Source organism: Buteo buteo, chromosome 27 (genome assembly GCF_964188355.1).
Source record: "Buteo buteo chromosome 27, bButBut1.hap1.1, whole genome shotgun sequence".
Taxonomy (NCBI): Eukaryota; Metazoa; Chordata; class Aves; order Accipitriformes; family Accipitridae; genus Buteo; species Buteo buteo.
The window spans coordinates 11,005,074-11,024,173 of record NC_134197.1 but is presented as its reverse complement, the minus strand read 5'-3'; the positions used below and the strand labels follow the sequence as shown (position 1 = coordinate 11,024,173).

Sequence of the window (19,100 nt, the reverse complement as noted above, 5' to 3'; positions counted from 1 at the left end):
ATTTTGCTGAACACCTGACCTGAAAGTGTAATTGTTTTGCTCACTCTTTTCAGTTAAATTTATCTTAGCTATGGCTACATTTCTTTTAGTGGAATATTCTTACAGAATATCATTACAGTCCCCGCCTTGTTTTACAAAGTCTTTGGGAGAGGCGCATTCCCGATTTAGACAGTTAAGTCTTTTCAGGATCAGACTCTGCTCCAGGCCTATTCTTGCATCACAGAAGTAAATGAATCTGGGATCGGGGCCCCTGCGTGTGGGTGCCTGTCATCCAGCAGTTTGTAAAACGTGCTGCAGGGGTGCGAAGTGCTACTTGGTGACGTATGGCCATATGTATGTGGGCTGGAGGCAACCCACACATACGCAATAATTTGTGTTTTTGTTTTGGCTCAGGAAACAAATGCCAGACACACCCTAATGACCAAGTGTTTGTGTACGCTGTTGGGTGGGAACACACCTAGGGCACTTCAGAAAGCCTCCGCGTACCTCAGTCCCCTTCACATCGATCCTGCCTGGTGAGGGCATGGCAAGTAATTTATTGGCTGCGTCGAGCCGCAGCTCCATCCCATTGTCTGTTCCCCCTGCGGATGCTTGCGGCTCGTTTTCTGGAATGATGACATCGTGCCGAGATGTAGATGAATGCAAGTGTCTAATTTCATAGACTGCTTTGTCCTTGCAACACGGGCCTGTTCCTTGGTTGTGAGAAGGGGACTTCAGCCTGAAAACGTTGCACTGGCACCAAATAGTTGTGCTCACCGTCTCACTGCTTGCTCTTTCAGAAGAGGCCTTTGGAATAAAAGAAAATAAAACGTCGTTGCAAAGCTTCTCCCCTGTTAGAACGTTTCGAGGGAAAACACGCCTGTAAAACACCAGCGCGGTGGCAAACGCTGGTCGATACCGCGCCCACGGCGGCTCATCGGACGCCGGTGGAAGCGTTTCGCGTGGCTGACTTGTGCCAGGGCTGAGCGTGAGCGTGCGCCGAGGACGGGTCGTCGCGGGCCGGGGGCCGTGGCCGAGGGCCGTGGCCGGTAGCGGAGGAGCGGGACGAGCCGGAGCCGGGGGGCGGTGAAAGTAACGAAAGTTTCCAAACGATCCGGCAGGCGCGTTCTGGCGGCGCTGATTGGCGGAGCCCCCCGCGGCACGTGACCGGCAGCCAATGGGGTGGCCGTGTCGCGCCGGGCTGAGGAGAGCTGTGGCTCGCGCGCGGAGCTCGGCGGTTCCTGAGGCGGCGGCGGCGGCAGCGGCGGTGAGAGAGCGGGGCTGCCCTGCGCCCCCCGCCCGGCGGGCTGGCGGGAGGGAGGGCAGGCAGGCAGGCAGGCAGCGCTCCGGGGCTTCTCCCTCTGGCGGAGCGCCCTTGCCGCGTGTAGAGGAGGGAAGGGCGGTTTCGGTGCGGGGCAGCCCCTCCCGGTGTCCCTCGTCCTGCAGGGATAGCCGGGGCGGGGTCGGGGAGGCAAGGGGGGACGGAGCTGGGACCTCGCCTGTGTCCGCGGCCCCCCGCTCCTTCCCGCATCCTGCCTTGCGAACCTGAATCTCCTTCTGCTTGTGGAGTTGCGGTTGCTGGTGGGGAGGGGAGGGTAGCGTGGGAGCCGTGCCCGCTGGCTTAGCTCCCTCCCGGCTTCGTGCTCCGAATGGGAACGGGCAGCCCCAGCGCGCTGCCTGGCGGACCTCTTGGCTTGCGGCTGGAAGCATCAAGGTCGGGCGTTTCAGGAGAGAAAGCTTTAAGGCGTTTCCTTAGGAGTCACTGGAAACTCGAAAGTATTGGAGCTGGACTGGTATCTGAGAAGATGAGGGCTTTGCTGGATTAAGCCTTTTGGTAGAGAAGACCCTGAGGAGATAAACTCTCTTCAGCGCTGGCTGTAGGATTCTGTAGTAATCCTGGCACTCCCATGACCTCTTCCTTTTCTTTCTCTCTTGTGGTGATTTTCTTTTGTATTGCTTAAACAAAAGAAAATAGGCCCTTATGTTACAGGAAGAGCCTTGCAAGGAGACTATTTTAAGAAAAATGTAATTTTCATAGGATGGGAAAGCTACTTTTCAGGAGCAAAGAGGAGTTTTCTTTTGGTTTACAGTTAGGGAAAAAATGTCTAATAGGAGCTTCATCATCTCTGCCATGGATAATTCAGTAGTATTTATGGTACTGTTTTACCTTTACTTTTTCATTACAATATGGGGTTCTCTGACTCACATCAGGCATTGTTACAAAGATAGGCCAATGTTGTTCACCAAGCTAAAATGTTCTTTTTCTTAAAAAAAAAAAAGGATTCGCTATGCAGGGTTGTTTTGAGACCTTTATTCCAGGACTGAAATAATCTAAGTTGAGGTCCTCATGAATTTGGTGAACTCAAACTCTGATTCCCAAATTGAAGTTGCTTCAATAATTTTGTGTGTGGCTTTTAATGTGGTTTTTTTTTCCCTTAAGAATTTTGCAATTCTGCTCTCACTTGTATGAAATTGCTTCCTGCAACATTTATGCTGAGGTATTCTTCTCCTTGCAGAAGTCCATTCCCCACTTATGAACACTTCCACTTCCTGTATGATGTAGATAGAAGTTTTATCATGTCTGTGACCAGTGCTTGTGATGCTTGCATGCAGGAAGTCTGGCCAGATGTCTCTTCCGGCTTCGTGTGTGTGAAAACAAGTAAGGTGCAGCCAGTGTGTGTCTGCCGTAGACTGTGACTTTCCTTGTTTTTTCCGCATTTGCCAATGTTTAACAAAACATTGCTAAAACCTCCTTCACCCCCCTGGCCCTCCTCCCTCTTGTAGTGAGCCTAGACAATGAGGAGTTCCCAATTGATGTAATTAATTACTCTCCAGGCATTTTGCATGCTGTCCCCAAGCTGTTAAAAATCAAGGGAAGACAGCAGTGGGGGAAAACAGAAAGTCAAAGCCCTACCCTTTCTGCAGGCAGTTTAGAAAGATTCCTGTGAGTTTGGGTTGGGTTTTTTTTTAAACAAATTCCAGGAAAAAAAAGAAAGCCTTAATACTTTGTCTAAAACATGGAATTTTTCTTTTCAGTTTAAGTTTGTATCTTGCATCTTTGGTTAGTTTGAAAATCCCCATGAGCTAAGATGTAGTGCAGGTGTACAGGGAACCTAATAGGGCTTCCTCGTGTGTTGCAGACAAAAAACACGTGCCTGTGGCATTGGACAGTAGTGAAAAAATCTCTGCCATGTTGTGTCATCTCTGTGGCATAAGTATAGGTCCACAGTCCCTCCATATATTTGCAGTTTAACACTTAATTTTAAATTATAAGTACTATTTAGTAATGGTAACCATGAAACAGAGAGTACTCTTAATGGATAACATCCTTAGTGGGTCCATAATCTCATGTTTACAAAGACACACTTAGAAACCGAGGGGGACAGCATCTTTATTCTTCTGTGAATGTTATCAAGGTTCTGTGGAACTCTTATAAATCTTACAGTTTGGTTAGGGAAAGTTCTTTTGTATGTGACCAAACAATCTTAAAAAATGCAAATTAGTACATTCTTTCAGTCCTTCCAAAGTGCAGTGTAAAAGCACACATGAGAGCCAGATGTGAGCATATTCAAGCTTTTGAGGCCACAGGGAGCTGTGTCTTTTGGTTCCCAAGGGTTGTTTGAAAGCTTTCCGGAGCAAGATGTCTTGCATTCCATCTTTATCTTGTCCGACTTCTTTTTGTTGATGCTCTGAACACGGATATGGCATTTATTGTAACGCTTGTGTCAGAAGAATTCCTCTTTGGAGAATTCTGAAGTATATTTTAATTTGTGTAGCAAAACCAGGCATACCCTGGGTGGAATCTCTGTTCCTGAAGAAATACAGAAACTTCCTGTTGTCTGAGAGGTGAGACCATCTAAAGGAAACTCTGACTTGCTGTTCTCTGGAGTGGTTTAACCACAGTAATGGATGCTGATCCTTCTTGGTTTCTCACTGCACCTGCATCACTTCTTTGTGTCTGACTCTCCCTCATCTGTAAAAGAGAAAATTTTCTTTCTTCACAAGTGTGGTGCAAGGATTGATGTGTGTGTACACAGTGCCTTGAGCGTAAGGACATGCTCATTAACATCAAAGGCACTTTCAGTTAGCTTAAAAATAATACAGTAGATGTGTTGTAAACTTCCTAGGTCAAGAATACTAATTATGCTTGGTCATGATTTTCTTCTTAATGGGCAAAGGTACTATTTGGAAAAATCACTTCTCCTTACTCACACTCCTTTTCCTCTCTTTTTTCCCAGTGCATACTTCTGTAAATACAAAGAGCAGCAGCCTTCAGACTTCTTGCTGGAAGTGTGTCAGTGCATTACACAGTGGTTTTATTTGTTAGGAGGAAGACATGTAGCTTTGCCTAATTAACATTTTCTGTCAAGAAACTGAATTGTAAAAACTAAAGCTTAGTAACTTTTCCCCTCATCTGCCAGGTCCCTTTCTAAATAATAGTGTAACTTCTGTGAGTGCATAGCTGATGTTGTGCATTGAGGTGTGTGGGCACAGCCCACTTAGCTGTGACAGCTGCTTTTTGCTCAATAATCTCTTGAAAATTGCCTAGGCTGTGAAAAGGTCTTGTGCTTTGCAGCATTGCTTGGGTATGTAAGAATTGGGCTTTAGATTGCTAGACTACTTTGAGTACTTGATACTGTTGTCTGTAGTAGAGGTAAGAACTCCGTATGTTTGTCTCAGTCGAGTTACTAGATAGATGGCTGTTAATCCTGTTTAAACCAGGTGATTTTTCTGGAGAGGAAAGTCTCAACACAGGTTGTGAATAATTTTTTCCATTGAGTTCAATAGATGTGCAGTAGATACACATTTGCATTAGCTATGACATGCTGCTCAGGTGGTCTACTCCAGCATTTCCTGAGTATCACAAATAAGAAGTGTAGAAGGCAGGACTGACATCTATGGTAGTCGAAGGCTTTGGCATATTTCCAACCATGTTATCCAGAGCATTAGGTTTGATGTTTCTCCATTGTCAAGGCTAACTCCTATAAAATGATATTTGCTAGTGACCTGTTTATTAGAGTGCATCATGCACGTCAGAGGGCATTTATTTAATTGTGCTGTCTAGCTACTTAAGTCTTCAAACGGGAGTGACCAGCTTAAGGTTCTTGATTCCCCTGTGGCTCTTTCATGTGTCATTCCCATTTGGGACTATGTCCTGTGACTGGGTTTATGCTGGTACAGGGACAGCTGGATGGTCTGGATTGCTCACTGGGTTGCTGCAATCTATCTGCATACCTAGTCCAGCCAGGTGGTATTCCACTAAAACCTCTGTGGAGCTTCTATCCTCACTTCCCTGGGAATTTCTGGAGCTCCCTTCTCCCATGGCTTTCTGAGGTATCCAGATATATTGTGGCTCTCAGCCATACATGGCTTGTGATGTTTCAGGCTTAAAGTCAGGTAGTTTTGTCTATGTTGACCTAGGGAGAAATTTTTCACGTGTCCAGCAGTTACATGTATGAAAAGTTTAGGTGTTCTGGAAGTGTTAGCAGAGGAAACTAGTATCTTGAGTAACTTATCTGTGTCTCTTTGAAGTTTCTCTTTAATTTCACGGTAAGTGTCTTTAGGATTGTTGAAATTGACCTTAATTGCACTGTCTTTGGAGCTGAAGTTGTGCCCAAGATGTCTTCTCCTTCACTTGTGTTCTGTGTGCTTTAGCACAGCTGCAGCTAAAGTTTGACGTTTGGTGCTCTGTGCTGTGTAGTCAGAGGGTGGGGAAGGTGCTCACTGCTGGGGATGTGGTGTAAGCATGCAGCAGCTTTGGGAGAACTGGGGAAAGGGACCTGATTACTCGGTAGTGATTCGTTCACATTTATGGTGTATCTGACAGAGCCCTGTCAAGGTTGGTTTTTAGTTTGGTGTCCAGGTGTTCAATCACTTCCTGGGAGGAGGGGTGCACTGCTCTGGAGCAAAAAGTATTGAGGTAGCTCACTGCATTAGTTCTTATGCTTGATCCCTTAGTTTTCCAGGGTGGGGAAATGAAACAGGAGTTTTAAACTTTGAGGACTCATCATGGAAGACTCAGAAGGACGTCACTTCAGCTCAGTGGAAGAGGAAACCAGATACTGGAAAGAGCTGGCTATGAAATACAAGCAGTGGTAAGGCAGTGGCTTCATTCCTTTAAGTTGTTTGGTAGGGTGCATAACACTGTATGCAACAACATAGATAGCACCACATAGGGGAGTAAATTAAAGGTGGCTCAGCTATCTTGAGTGGTAGCAGTAGTGATACTTCTGTCTAAACTACAGCAGCCCAAAGTCTGTTATGCTTATTTGAGCAGTGAATCTATGCTGCTGTGGCACTGCTGATTTTGGTCCCTGCTGTGGTTTGAGTAGGACGGTGTGTGCTGAAATTGTGCCTCTGACTGCAGTCTGCGAGCAGCCCAGCTAAACGTAACTCGCTGCAGATCCTTACTGGGGGTGGAGATCCGGGCCATTGCAGAGAGATGCTGCTGTTCACTCTTTATATCTCTATGTGAATCAAGAATGATTTGACAGCATGTAGATGGAGGAGGATCCCTGGCTGAGAATGGACATGCTTTGCTCTTCCCTTTAGCTCAGTGTGTTGTTCTAAATGCAGTAAAGGGTGGAAAAAAATCCAGACTTTTTAGATGGTGATATTGGTGGGTTCTTTCCTAGACCAGGTGTTCAGACCTTTCAGTGCTGCTTGTTTAGCTTGCTGGAGGATTATTTCAATAGAATTGTTTAAGAGTATAAGAACATCTTTCTGTCCATCTTTCCCTCTTTTTCTCACTTTTTATTGCTAATTGAAAATGGCATTGTTCCTATTTCTAAATAATTGAATTGAATGAGAGATTAAATACGTGGATGGCAGTGGACAGCGTACAAGGTAAAGAGACTCCACATGGCCTCAACACCTATTGTGTGAAGACAGACTTCAGGATTTTTCTGTTTATTTGGGCTTTTTTTATTTGTTTACCAGTTTGCTATGAGGTGGCTTTCCATGCTTGATGGGAAAACATTGGCATATGGTCCTCTCTTCCTGTTGAATATGTATATTGGAGAAGGGCATAAAGCCTTCTGTGTTAAAGGGCAGTAATTTTTTTACATTGAGTGTACAAGAGTTTTTTTCTTTTTTCATTATGATAAGTTCTGTTGCTGGAATTGCTCTCTAGTGCTGAGAATACGCAGGAGGAATTGCATGAATTCCAAGAAGGTAGTCGAGAGTATGAAGCTGAACTGGAGACTCAGCTGCAGCAAACAGAGTCCAGAAACAGAGACCTTTTGTCAGAAAACAATCGTCTGCGAATGGAACTGGAGTCAGTTAAGGTAAGAGTGGATGATGCATATAGTATCTGTACATCCTCAGTGCAAAGGTGAATGAGACAGGCACATGCAGATTCAGTCTACCTTGTGGACAGGAACCTTCAGCATTACAAAGAAACTGAGCAGAAAACTACAAAAAAGAGAGTCTTGAAAAATTAAGAAATACCAATCTGTTGTCTGCTTTGAGGGTGCTGGATACCTTGGTAATGTTCCTGAACTCCTGTTCACAGATTGTGGCTATGTGTCAGGATAGATTTGAGGTGGGAGAAAATTGTTTGCAGTAGAGTGGAGAATAAACACGAACATAACCAAGCTGCTGTTCTATTCCTTCTTCCATCTTAGTGCTTTTGTTCACAGCTGTCTTGCTGTCCGCATTGTGTGGACACAGATAATATTGCAGAACAATCAAAATACAAACATGCCAGCTGTGTTCTTTCATTACACAAGAAAACTCAGTAGTTTTAAATCCTTTTACATAGTTGTGCATTTATTATCTGGTGTTCCAGATAAAGGGGGAAGCAGCAGCTGGTGGGTAGTGTGTAGAACTGAGAGGCATAAAACAGTTTCAGCCCTGGTTTTGTTACTGAATCTGTCTGTACTTGGGGAAAAATAATTTATCCTTTTTACACTTGGTGAGCCTTCTGTGAAACTAAGAACCAGCTGAAAAGCATTAAATTCCATAATTGCCAAACATAAGGGATATGAACTTATTGAGATAGAACTTCTTACCAGAGTGACTTAAGAAATAATGAAGCTATCCAGAGTATAAAGAGTGATAAGTCTGCCTCATTTCAGTCTAATTAAAGATGCCGCTATTCCCCTGTGCTAGTTGGCAGGTTTAGGAAATAGTGGTAAGTTTTCTTAAACTTGAAAAAAAATTGTCACTGAAATTGGTGTGCCTTTTTAAAGTTTGATCTTGTTGGCCTTTTGATTAAGGGTGAGGTATAGTCACCTAAGAAGCACTACACTGTATTTTGTAGGGCTAGGTCAATATCTGTGGAAGCAGAGATTAATTTAATTACACTTCTACTCAATTGAATGCAATAATGAGCTAATGGGAGTGAAGGTATTTGTATAAGTGATTAATCACTGGATTAATCCAGGTTTGTAATGCCTTTTGTCTGAATTGTTGTCCAAATTACTGTCTTAAGGAAATACTCTTCTGTTCCGGGCAGATGTCCTGTCCCTCTAGAGTACCAACTTAGTGATCTACACACCCCCACCCCTCACCCCAGCTTTTTGATAGCAAAACCTCCAAGGTTTGTTTCATTGTATTTGTTATGTTGCACTGATCTTTGTTCTTGTTGTATTCCTGCCTTAGCAGCATTAAATGCTCTGCATGTTGTATGGTGTATAGGTCTACTGTTCCACATAGCCACATAAACCCGTGGAAGCTGATGAGTTTGGGGAGAAGGCAGTTTGACAAAAATAAAACCTGCAGCTCACTTAATTGAGAAGGGCGTGGACTATTTTCTTTCTTTAGAGGAACAAGGATGAGAGGAGGGGACAATGAACTAGCCAAAGCAGTTAAGAGTGAAGATAGTAGGAAAGAACAATGAACCTCAAAAAGTGGAAGGTAAACATATTTTAGAAAATCTTAAATTGTTCTTCACAGTAGATAACTTTATTAAAACATATTTTGCTTGAAACGAACCTTTTAACAATGGGCTATTCATGCATCCTGAAAACTGCAGTAACAGACTGCAGTGAAGGAACAGAGACTCCATTGATGGCCAGATCAGCTGATAGTTTATTACAATTGGCTAAAAACAAAGACCTCGAACCTTGCAGTTCTGGTCTTTTATCTGAGTCAATTCAAGAGCAAAGCATTAAACTCGTGAAGCTATTGAGCAGCAGTGTTAACTGAGCCCACCAGGGGTTGGTGTCTGCATCTAGGTCAACATTAGTGAACTTTGGTGTGTGTGCGTGCTTCCTCCTCAGAAACCAGAGTTCACGCTACCTAAAAATAAATTGAAATAATGCTTTGGAGGGTTTAGAGAGTCCTGAAAAGCTAGTTGAAAGTAACCTGCTTCTTAGAGCTCGGGGGCTGTTAAATTCAGGATGTGACTATGCCTCAGAGATCCAGAATTATAGCAGTGTCACCACACTGTAATCAGATAAGAATTTCTTAATTCAGAATGGGTATCTCTTTCTCTCCTCCTTGCCTATGCATTTCATGTGCTAAAATAGCTGTCTTCAAATTATCAGTCATGCTAGACTATATGCCATGGTTTTCAAATTCCAGTGCATGGATTTGTTTTCAGTGACTTCAAGTGTGTTGTACTTAAATTCTGGATGGAGAAAGCACTTCAGGAATGCTACTTATACAGCAATCTTGGAGTTTCAAAAAAATCTCTGGCATGTTGAAGTGATCTGATAGCAAGGTGGTGGAGTATAAAGTGTTACAGTAGACTGCGCTGTGAAGCGTTCCCTATCACATGATGCAGAGCTAACTCCGCATATAGTGGCAATAGCGGAAGAGATATGTGATAGAGAAGCTAAGCCTTCCTCCCTGCCTGTGCCTCTCTTAAATGTACCCTTGTGTACATGTTGTAAAAGGAGACTGTTTTAGGTTCACGTTCAAAGCATGTTGCATAACTGCATCTGAAATGTTTTGTGATCTAGAACTCTGAACCTGCTTTGGGCTAATAAAACCACAGGAACAGTGGAGAATCCTGCTGGTTCCACAGCAGTATGTAACAGTGTCACACTTGGATTTTTTTTTTTCTTGTTATTTAGGCTCCTAAGTACTGCTTGACACTTTATTAGAATTGAAAATAAGTGGCTTGTCTTGCATCCTGCTTTGTGTGTTGCTAAAGCTCTTGGAGCTCAGAAATTAGGCTGAGTCTCGCTGTCTGTGAGAGCAAGGAACGGCCCTGTGCTGTGAAGGTCGGGAACTGCTTTGCAGCACCATTGTTTGGTAAGGAGTGTGACAGGAAGAGCTCTTGTCTGCTGGCAGCCCAGAAGTATGTAAGCAATTGGATTTGTTGGCATTTTACCATACGTAAGGTGATGTTTCTCAAAAAAACTTCACAGCATCTGCCTCTGCCTTTAAAGGGGCTCAGACAATGCCACAGAAAGAATGTGCATTGCTGAGTCCCTGATATGCTATTTGATTTGCCTTTGATTAGGAAAAGATTGAAATGCAGCATTCAGAAGGATACAGGCAAATCTCTGCGCTGGAAGATGACTTGGCACAGACAAAAGCTATTAAAGACCAACTTCAGAAATACATTCGAGAACTTGAGCAAGCAAATGATGACTTGGAAAGAGCAAAAAGGTGACCCACCTTCTGTGTTTTCTTTTTCCACCTCTGTCTTGTCCTGTGAGGTGGTGTCACTGAGCTGTTTGTGGTGCTGTGCTCATTAGCACTGCCATTCTAAACTAATCACTTAGGTGATGATTTTGGTGAAGAGGTTTGTGGCAGATGGGAAAGTGATAAATGTTTTTTTCCCTTTCCACCCCCCTACTGCGCTCTTTCATATCCTACAAGCTAAAATAAATTAAAAAAAAAATAAAACAAATCAAACCAAACAAAAATGCAACAATATCCCTTTTCTTGTGAGAAGAGTTCCTCTATGTGCTTGAAGGATCTGGTAGTGACATCTTGTGCACTCTTTTTCAGAGCCACTATAATGTCTCTGGAGGATTTTGAACAGCGTTTAAACCAAGCTATTGAAAGAAATGCTTTTCTGGAGAGTGAGCTGGATGAGAAGGAAAACCTTCTGGAGTCTGTGCAGCGCCTGAAAGATGAAGCTAGAGGTTAGACAGAAATCACTTGTTTCTTTCCCTTTCTCCCTTCCTGGCTTGTAGCTGTTCAGTCCTCTCCATATATCTTGGAGCTTGGCTTTTAAGTTTGCATCTTTTAAATCTGCTATCTGAAATGTAGAAGCAAATGAGGAAGTTTCAAGACTGTTTCCTGCCTCCCCCCTCTGCCCTCCTCCTTGAACTCCTGACCTTGTTCCTGAGCAGCTCACAGCAGCAAAAGTCTGTTCCAGCCTTCTCCTAATCTGTGGTGATGCTTCAGGGCCTTAGGGGGTTAAGAAGAGCCCCAGCTCTTCTAAGAAGAGTCCAGCTGGGGCATGTGCTGGTCTGGCTTCCTGTAACCTGTGAAGGTCAGGTTTAATAACCATTAACCTCATTGTTTCCTGGCCTGTGAAAATTGGAGCCTATGAAACACTAATGGGGCAGTAAAACAGGAGGGCTGTGACTGACTTTTAGTTACCTTTGAATAGCCTCATGTGCTAGCTTCCTGATATCCGTCAGTAAGGCTGAGTGAGAAGAGAGAGACCGTGGAGCTGGAAAAACACCTTCCCTTTTCAGATCTGCTCAGGTTCTGTGCCCTTGAGTGGTTTCCATAAGCTACAGCCAGTCTGCGGGACAGAAGTGCTTTATCCTTTGGCTAGATAATGGTGTGGCTTCCACCTGGCCTCAGCTCAGGTTTCCTTCATGGGGAAACCAGGGTAGAAGAGAAAAGGGTACAATAAGTAGGATCTCAACCTGGCAGGCAGCTGGAATGTAGCCAAGGTATGCCAAGTTGCCTAGCCTCAGTCTTGATGTACCTCTGCTTACCAGCCTGTAACATTTGGAAGGGAGTTAATTCCCTGCCTTAAAGGGAGCCTTGTGAAAGGTTATGAAAATTAAAGCCAGATTAATAGCAACTGAACTAATACTACAAAAACATCTTGAGCCACAATCCTGGAAAAGCCTTTAGTGTTCATCCAGATTTTGAACATATGCCTGGAGTAATCTTTAAAAGGATAAGTGACTTGACTTCACCTCCACAAGGGGAAAAATCTGAGCAAAACATTCTCACCTGTTTTTATCTTGGAGAATACATACTCCAAAGGCTTGCTTTGTGTTGCTTCCTTCGTAGATCTACGACAAGAGCTTGCAGTGCAGCAGAAACAGGAGAAACCCAAAACACCAATGCGAACTACCCTGGAAACAGAAAGAATGGACACTGCAGTTCAAGCGTCCTTATCTGTGCCTTCAACTCCTTCAGTGCACCGGGCACCCAACATCAACACACCCACCCCTGCAACATTTAGGAGAGGTGACTGACAGGGAACCAGCACAGAAATATTATCTGATGCTCTTGTTTTTACTGTCGTTTCTGGCTAAAGGAGGAATAAGGGAGCAGAGTTGAGTGTTTCAGTTACATCTAAATCCAGTCACCATGGTCTCAGTATTCGTAGACTGATTTTTTGGGGGGCTTAGTCATAGGCTGTTCATTTCTGTTTGACTTGAACTGTCCAGTAATAATAATTGAGAGGGACAAGATGAGCTGTCGGGACTGTACTATTAGTTCACAACTGTCCCAGAGATGTTGGGCTAACTTAAGGGAAGGATTTTAAAAACTTCAGTGTGATCTTTAATGTCATACTCGTGTTACTTGCATTGGCTTCTCTGTGATAGTAGGTGCTCTTTGAGAGAGGCTTTCTTCTTACTCTGAGCAGCAGGACACTGACAAGTCATCCTAGCTCTCTGTACTAAATGACTATATCTCTGCTTTCATGTCAGTAATATCAGTTACTTATTTTTTGTGAGCACTGATTATTTCAATATTTCAAACCTCTAACTCTAACTCTCCCATCTTCTTCTTACTTAAAAAGCCAGAAGTTTCTGTAACTGTGCTCATCTGTATGCATAAATGCAGGGAGTTGTACTGCCACATTCTGATGATATGATATTATAGCTCTGACACAGTTTGATTGTGGGCTTCAGTATGCTTAACCTAAAATTGTGTTTTGTGTGGAGGATTTAATACTTATGTAAAAGTGACAGGATTTGGAGATTTGTAGTAAAATGAAAGATGATGGTCCTCTCTGAGGACACTTCCCTCTGGTCCCACTGCAGCAGCAGAGATGCAGAGCAGGCTGGTAGAACGGATCTCTAGAAGTTCAAGCCACAGCATATCTAGCGACTTTAGCTTAGGACAGTGTAAGTTGAGCTGTCTCAGGGAGACAGTGCTTCATATTCCTAATGGGTATGAAAGATCTGGAGGTGAGATACAAAAAGGTGAACATATTGATGTTTCCCCTGTATGTCAGGCTGTCTTCTGACTTCCAGTGTCAAGGCTTTGTTGTTGTTGTTGTTTTGTAATGTATCCATATTTAACCTGCCCTGCAGGTCTTGAGGACAGTTATGCTGCAAGCCCTCTCACACCTGCTGCAAGAATATCTGCACTTAACATAGTGGGAGACTTACTGCGAAAAGTGGGGGTGAGTGATTACCTGCTAGCCAATGGTCTTGGAAAGGTAGAGCTGTCTGAAACTGCAGTCAGTGCTATTTGCCCTGTTGCTCAGGGGAGACTGGAAAGAGTATCTTGTCCTCAGGTTAGCTAAGCATGGCCTTGAAATTTGGTCTGGACTTTGTATGTTTCTGACCAGCTCCCAAATAAAGATGGACCCTGCTCTGCTTTTCTAAGATTTTATCCACATGGGGATAAAGCCTTCCTCTACGAATTTCCGAAAGCGCATATGCAGAAAGAATTAATTGGCATGAGTAAATTAAGAAGGGGTCTGCTCCTATGAAAAGCAGAGAAGAAAGCAGGCTGGTGCCTGCTGTCCAGAGGGCTTCTGGTGAAGTTTGAGCAAGAGACCAGTAGTCTTTTGAGCAAGGCCTAATGTCATGTTAAGCTGTAGCTTGACACTTAAGGTAGTGCTGATGCTGGAAAAGTTATCCCATTACCTCCTTCTGTTTTCTCCCTTAAGCGCCAGTGCTGTGTTGGCACGAGCATTTGTATGACTCTGATGTGCTGAGCTGCAGAACTGATAGAGCTGAAGAGTAACCCAGCAACAGAAGTGGAGTGATTTAGGATGGGAGCATGTGGTGGAGAATAGGGTATCTGTGGCTCAGTTTCCTCAGGTGTACCACCTACTACATACAATCTAATATGTGTCTAGGGAAGCAGATAGCTCAAATGAATACTTAGTGATCTAAAAATGATGCCTGTAAGAAAGATGTGAAAATCTCCCTGAGGAAGCTGAAGATTTTGTGTTCTTGCTGGTGAACAGCATCAACTCCTCAACCTCCCCTACAGAAATGGTGATTCAGCTTCTGAGAGATGTCTGGCTTCATCTCTTCAAAAACTCAGAACTCATGTGGCACTGGGGTCTAGCAGGTTCCATTACTGGACAACTCATTCTAAAAGAAACACTCCCCCCCAGCCCCGCCCCCAACACTCTTAATGCCATTTTGGTGTGCCACTGCCATCCTGTGAAAGAGAAGGGTGATATCTGACACTTGCCTCATCTCTGTTTACGTTAGGCTTTGGAGTCCAAACTTGCATCTTGCCGAAACTTTGTGTATGACCAGTCTCCAAGCAGAACCACGGTGTCCATGTACATGAACAGAGATGTCCTTGAAACACGCCTGAGTCCTCATCAGCCTCTGTGTGATACAGGGTGAGTGCTGTTCTCTGCTAAGTTGTGTCTTAGTGAGACCTGTTGGTGTTAAACTTAGTGACTGGTGTTGTTCTATTTAGTATTAAATCTTTGTTTTGGTAGAGACAGATTTGTTTTCAAAATATATGAAATTTAGTTATTCAGGGTTATGATTTGAGTGTTTCAGATCAGTTTAAAATTTGGATTCACTAGCTGCTGAAATGTGAAGACTAGCTGGAATCAAGTTTTGAAAATCACAAATTCAAAGCAAATACATGTATTTTATTATAAATCCTCTGTTTAAATGGGATGAAGTACAACAGAAGAACTCTTGCTTATTGGCTCAACTTGTTTTATGCTTTACATTCTTGTACAAGTGAAGTCTCAGGAACATTATGGCAGGTAGGGACTTCCCTTATCACAGTTCAGATTCTCATTTATGGGACAACTGGAAAAAAGGCAAATAATGGGTTCACTCAATCAGAATGCTTTATGGGTGCTAAGATGTGTTTCCAAGGAGCAGCTGACAGGAAGTTACCTGACTCAACTTATAAATTTGTCTGAACGCTTGAACTGGTTGTCTTTCTTGAAACAAATGAAGAAAAATCAGCAAGGTTAACGCAAGTTGCAGTTTAGTGTCTGTGTAAACCCTGCCAATGCTGTACTGCACATTGTTTAGATTCTTTGTAAATTAAGTGCCTATAGTACAGTTTGTTCCAGACTTAATTATTCAGCTAGACCCTTCTGCTGGGAGTGCTGGTTTGTCCTGTTACCCAGTGTCTAAAGTTGTTGTGTGGAAGGAGTGTTCCACATTGTACTTGCTATCCCAGCCTGGGGAGAAACCTCATGAAAGCTCCTACAAGAAAGCCTCAAGGGTCATACATTTACATATTTGTGCAGCTGATTATACATCTACCACTGTAATGCTAGAACTGAAATTCCAACACCTGTAAAAGATAGCTTCTCACTACTCAGAGGGAAATGGAGCCCTGTGTTACAGTGGAAACTCAGCCCAGGTAAGTAACGGGCTCACTTAGTGCTCAGAGTGATATTCTTTTATCTGTTGATTTAAGCTGAGCAGTGTACTCTGGAAGTGACCAGTTACTCTGAAGATGGTAACTATTGTGGTTTAACCCCAGCCAGCAACTAAGCACCATGCAGCTGCTCACTCACTTCCCTCCCACCCAGTGGGATGGGAGAGAGAACTGGAAAAGAAAAAAAAAAGTAAAACTCACGGGTTGAGATAAGAACAGTTTAATAGAACAGAGAAGAAACTAATGATGGTAACAGCAGTCATAATAAAATGACAATAGTAATAATAAAAGGATTGGAATATACAAGTGATGCACAATGCAATTGCTTGCCACTCGCCAACTGATGCCCAGTGAGTCCCTGAGCGGCGATCCCCCCCACCCCAGTCCCCCCACTTTATGTACTAGACGTGATGTCACATGGTATGGAATACCCGTTTGGCCAGTTTGGGTCGGCTGTCCTGGCTGTGTCCCCTCCCAACTTCTTGTGCCCCTCCAGCTTTCTTGCTGGCTGCGCATGAGAAGCTGAAAAATCCTTGACTTTAGACTAAGCATTACTTAGCAACAACTGAAAACATCAGTATGTTATCAACACTCTTCTCATACCGAACTCAAAAACATAGCACTGTACCAGCTACTAAGATGACAATTAACTCTATTCCAGCTGAAACCATGACAGTAACGCTGAGCAAGAAAGGCACTAACTTCTTTCTTGTATTTGCAGGTTAGTGAAACGCCTGGAGTTTGGAACACGACCTTCAAATATTCCGGGACCAATGAGCCATCCCTCGCAAAGTGTTGTTAAGATGCTGCTTTGAAAAGCCTGGCTGGCTTTGGCAAAGGGGAAAAAAAATAATTTTAAACTTTAGTTTTAAAGAGAATATCAATGACCAATCAGGCAGTGATCTTGGGGTAGGTGAGAATGGAGTAAGAAGCTGCAGTTGGCAGTGGCCCCCTGTGGCCTTGCCCAGTCTGGCCTCTTGGCAGAGTTCTGTGGGTAGTGTGATAAAGCAATGCTGCCTAGCAGTGCAAGACTTAGAATTGCTTCCTACATCAGTTGCTCCTTGCAATTTGAGTCTTTTGACACTGCCAGTCAAAGCCATTGTCCCTCTCCCTACAACAGATACAGTATTCCCTATGCAGCTCCTCAGGCTTTGGCTTTTGGTGTTAATACAGCACCATGGTGTTCTGGCTTAAATTCTGGTTGTGCTGGCTTTCTATCATGGGTGTTGTGTGCTGCAGTCACCTGAATTAGAGGAGTGGTTTTATGTGGAGAAAGGTGTATTTCTGCTGGGAAGCTGCTCAGCTCTTTGTGGGATGTTTCCTGGTCAGAATCTGGGTACGCAAAAACCTGCCTCTATAGTGGTCAGAGGGTTTTGTAAGCAATGATTTGCCATTAAGAAGAGGTCATGGATAAAGGTGAAGAATGCCTAGTGCATAGCATACTTGGGAGATTCCAGAGCTAACAGCAAGATAGGAGACTTTGGACTGGCTTAGCATATAGACATCTCTTTTGCCATATTGTGGCCCCTAAAGCCTGGCTGTTGTAGGAAGCAAGAGACCTGATTAAGTTCCTAGTTGTAACATCTTAATAGGTGGATTTTAATGCTTTCCAAACCTCCCTTTATTAATGTGCCTTGGGTATTAGTGATTTTTTTCTTTTTTTATTTTTTTCTATGAGAATATATGCTTTCAGCTATTACTAATTTAGAAATAGTTTTTAACCTGAAAAGTACTTTGTGCTAGACAAGTGTATATGAGTAGAGAATTACTCTATAATCAGGTTTTTCCCCTATAAAATATTACTGCATTTTAGGTTGTTTTTTAAGTGGAGTAGGTTCTCTCACAGTATTAATGTACCTTATGGAAGCCTGTACTTACAAATTGTTTAGTCATTATTTTTCCATGTTTTTTGTGGGGGGAGTGGGTGGGGAGACCTTACTTGACAAAAGAATGCATAAATGGGGTTGGGGGTTTTGGTTGGGGGGGGTGGGGTGGGGTTTTTTTATGTTTGGGTTTTTTTAAGAAAATGCTGTGAAAACAGCCACTGATGCATCTGTTTCTCTGGAATAGGAAATAACCACAGATCATTCCCATCATTCAGGCCATCTACAAAGTTGGCTTAACTGGGAAGCAGAATAAAGCTTATTTTGAATGCTAGTTGTCGATTCATTTTGAGGTTTTTTTGCAAGTTGTCACTGTGGTTTATGCACAGATATTTGCTACCAGTTTCTCATCTGTTTCTGATCAATGAAGCTGAAAGAGACATTGTGTGTTTTGCTGAATCATATGCAAAGATTTTCCTACATCTTTTTTTGTTATGGTTCCTACCCTAAGGAATGTAAATATTTCCATAGCTGAAGATGCCTCTGGGATTTACAGTGCATAGTATTGGTATTGCTTTTTCTTAAAATCTTGAACTCTGGCTGTTTTAATATGATTTTTGTCCTCTCCACTCACACAGGGAGTTGACACTTTTTTCTTATCCATGAGGAGCAGAAGCACATGGGCTACTTTGTTAGTTGTGCTGGCTCATGGACTATGGTTCAGTGGACTGTGTAGCCTGGAGGGATCAGTGAAGACGTAGAAAGTTGGAAAATCGTGGCTGTGCTAGTATTATATATTTTACAGATATATGTTTTTAATGTGACTACAGATGTAATCAGAAAGATGAGGGGTGGGTATGCTCTTGAGAATTGTCAAAATAATTTAGTCCAGAACAGCCACCTCTGTAATGGTACAGAGAGGAGCTTCAGTTTGGCCACTGTTGCAGAAGGATGCTTTCTGTGGTATTACTAAAGAAACTCTGACTCCCTGTTTTATCCCTGTTCTGTAGAGCTTGTGACTGGAACCTGAGTTTCTCGAGTGATAGGGCAGTGCTCTAAACACTGGACCAACCTCTCCCATTATGCATGTGAATTTTCTAGATTAATTTCTTTTAGAAGGGCTCCATGTTCAGTTTGCTGGTTCTGCTCCAAGCATTGGTGCTTAAGACCATTCTATATGAAGTCTGACTTCCTTGGTCTCCTTGTTCCCACACATCCAGGCTCACAAGCTCTGTGTTTAACAGCCAGCTCTTGAGCACGTTTACAGAGCTGGGCTGTGTGGCTGAACAAGCAATGAAAAGGTCTTATCCGATAGCTCCTAACCCCCCTCCTCTGCAGCTTGTCATCTTAATTGCTCTAAATGGTTTCTTACTTTTAAACTCTTCCTTTACTTTTTCATGAGCAGGGAGAATTCTTTGGGCCCTAATTCTGCTGGCTAAACGTTGCCTGGTCTGAATCTCCAGTTCATGATCTCTTTGCCTTCTGGAACAATGCTTAGATCTAGAAGATGATTGCATGAGCTGTCAAGGTGGATGGTTTTTGCATGATTTGCTCTCCCTGTAGTCACACTGCTTAAGATTCACTTGCTGTGCA

The 19,100-nt window shown here is 43.3% G+C and overlaps 1 protein-coding gene across 3 annotated transcripts; it reads left to right on the top strand.

The window, feature by feature from the left end:
* Positions 1–1,180: 1,180 nt before the first annotated feature.
* On the top strand, positions 1,181–17,763 carry NDE1 (nudE neurodevelopment protein 1). Of its 3 annotated transcripts, none has more exons than XM_075059004.1 (9): positions 1,181–1,246; positions 5,938–6,074; positions 7,112–7,265; positions 10,394–10,542; positions 10,888–11,024; positions 12,139–12,318; positions 13,395–13,486; positions 14,535–14,671; positions 16,406–17,763. In XM_075059004.1, exons 2-9 carry the CDS (start codon positions 5,989–5,991, stop codon positions 16,497–16,499), a joined length of 1,029 nt encoding a protein of 342 aa, XP_074915105.1. In that variant the 5' UTR covers positions 1,181–1,246; positions 5,938–5,988; the 3' UTR covers positions 16,500–17,763. The 3 variants fall into 3 exon arrangements, with proteins under 3 accessions (XP_074915105.1, XP_074915106.1, XP_074915107.1); XM_075059005.1 differs by lacking the exon at positions 1,181–1,246 and adding an exon at positions 2,434–2,638; XM_075059006.1 differs by lacking the exon at positions 1,181–1,246 and adding an exon at positions 5,512–5,529.
* Positions 17,764–19,100: the final 1,337 nt, after the last annotated feature.

Bases quoted from the DNA above. Each gene is read 5' to 3' on its own strand.
- NDE1 (XM_075059004.1), top strand. From the start codon at position 5,989: ATGGAAGACTCAGAAGGACGTCACTTCAGCTCAGTGGAAGAGGAAACC. The intron at 10,543-10,887 runs GTGACCCACCTT...ACTCTTTTTCAG, and splicing joins GACTTGGAAAGAGCAAAAAG to AGCCACTATAATGTCTCTGG. The intron at 11,025-12,138 runs GTTAGACAGAAA...CTTCCTTCGTAG, and splicing joins CCTGAAAGATGAAGCTAGAG to ATCTACGACAAGAGCTTGCA.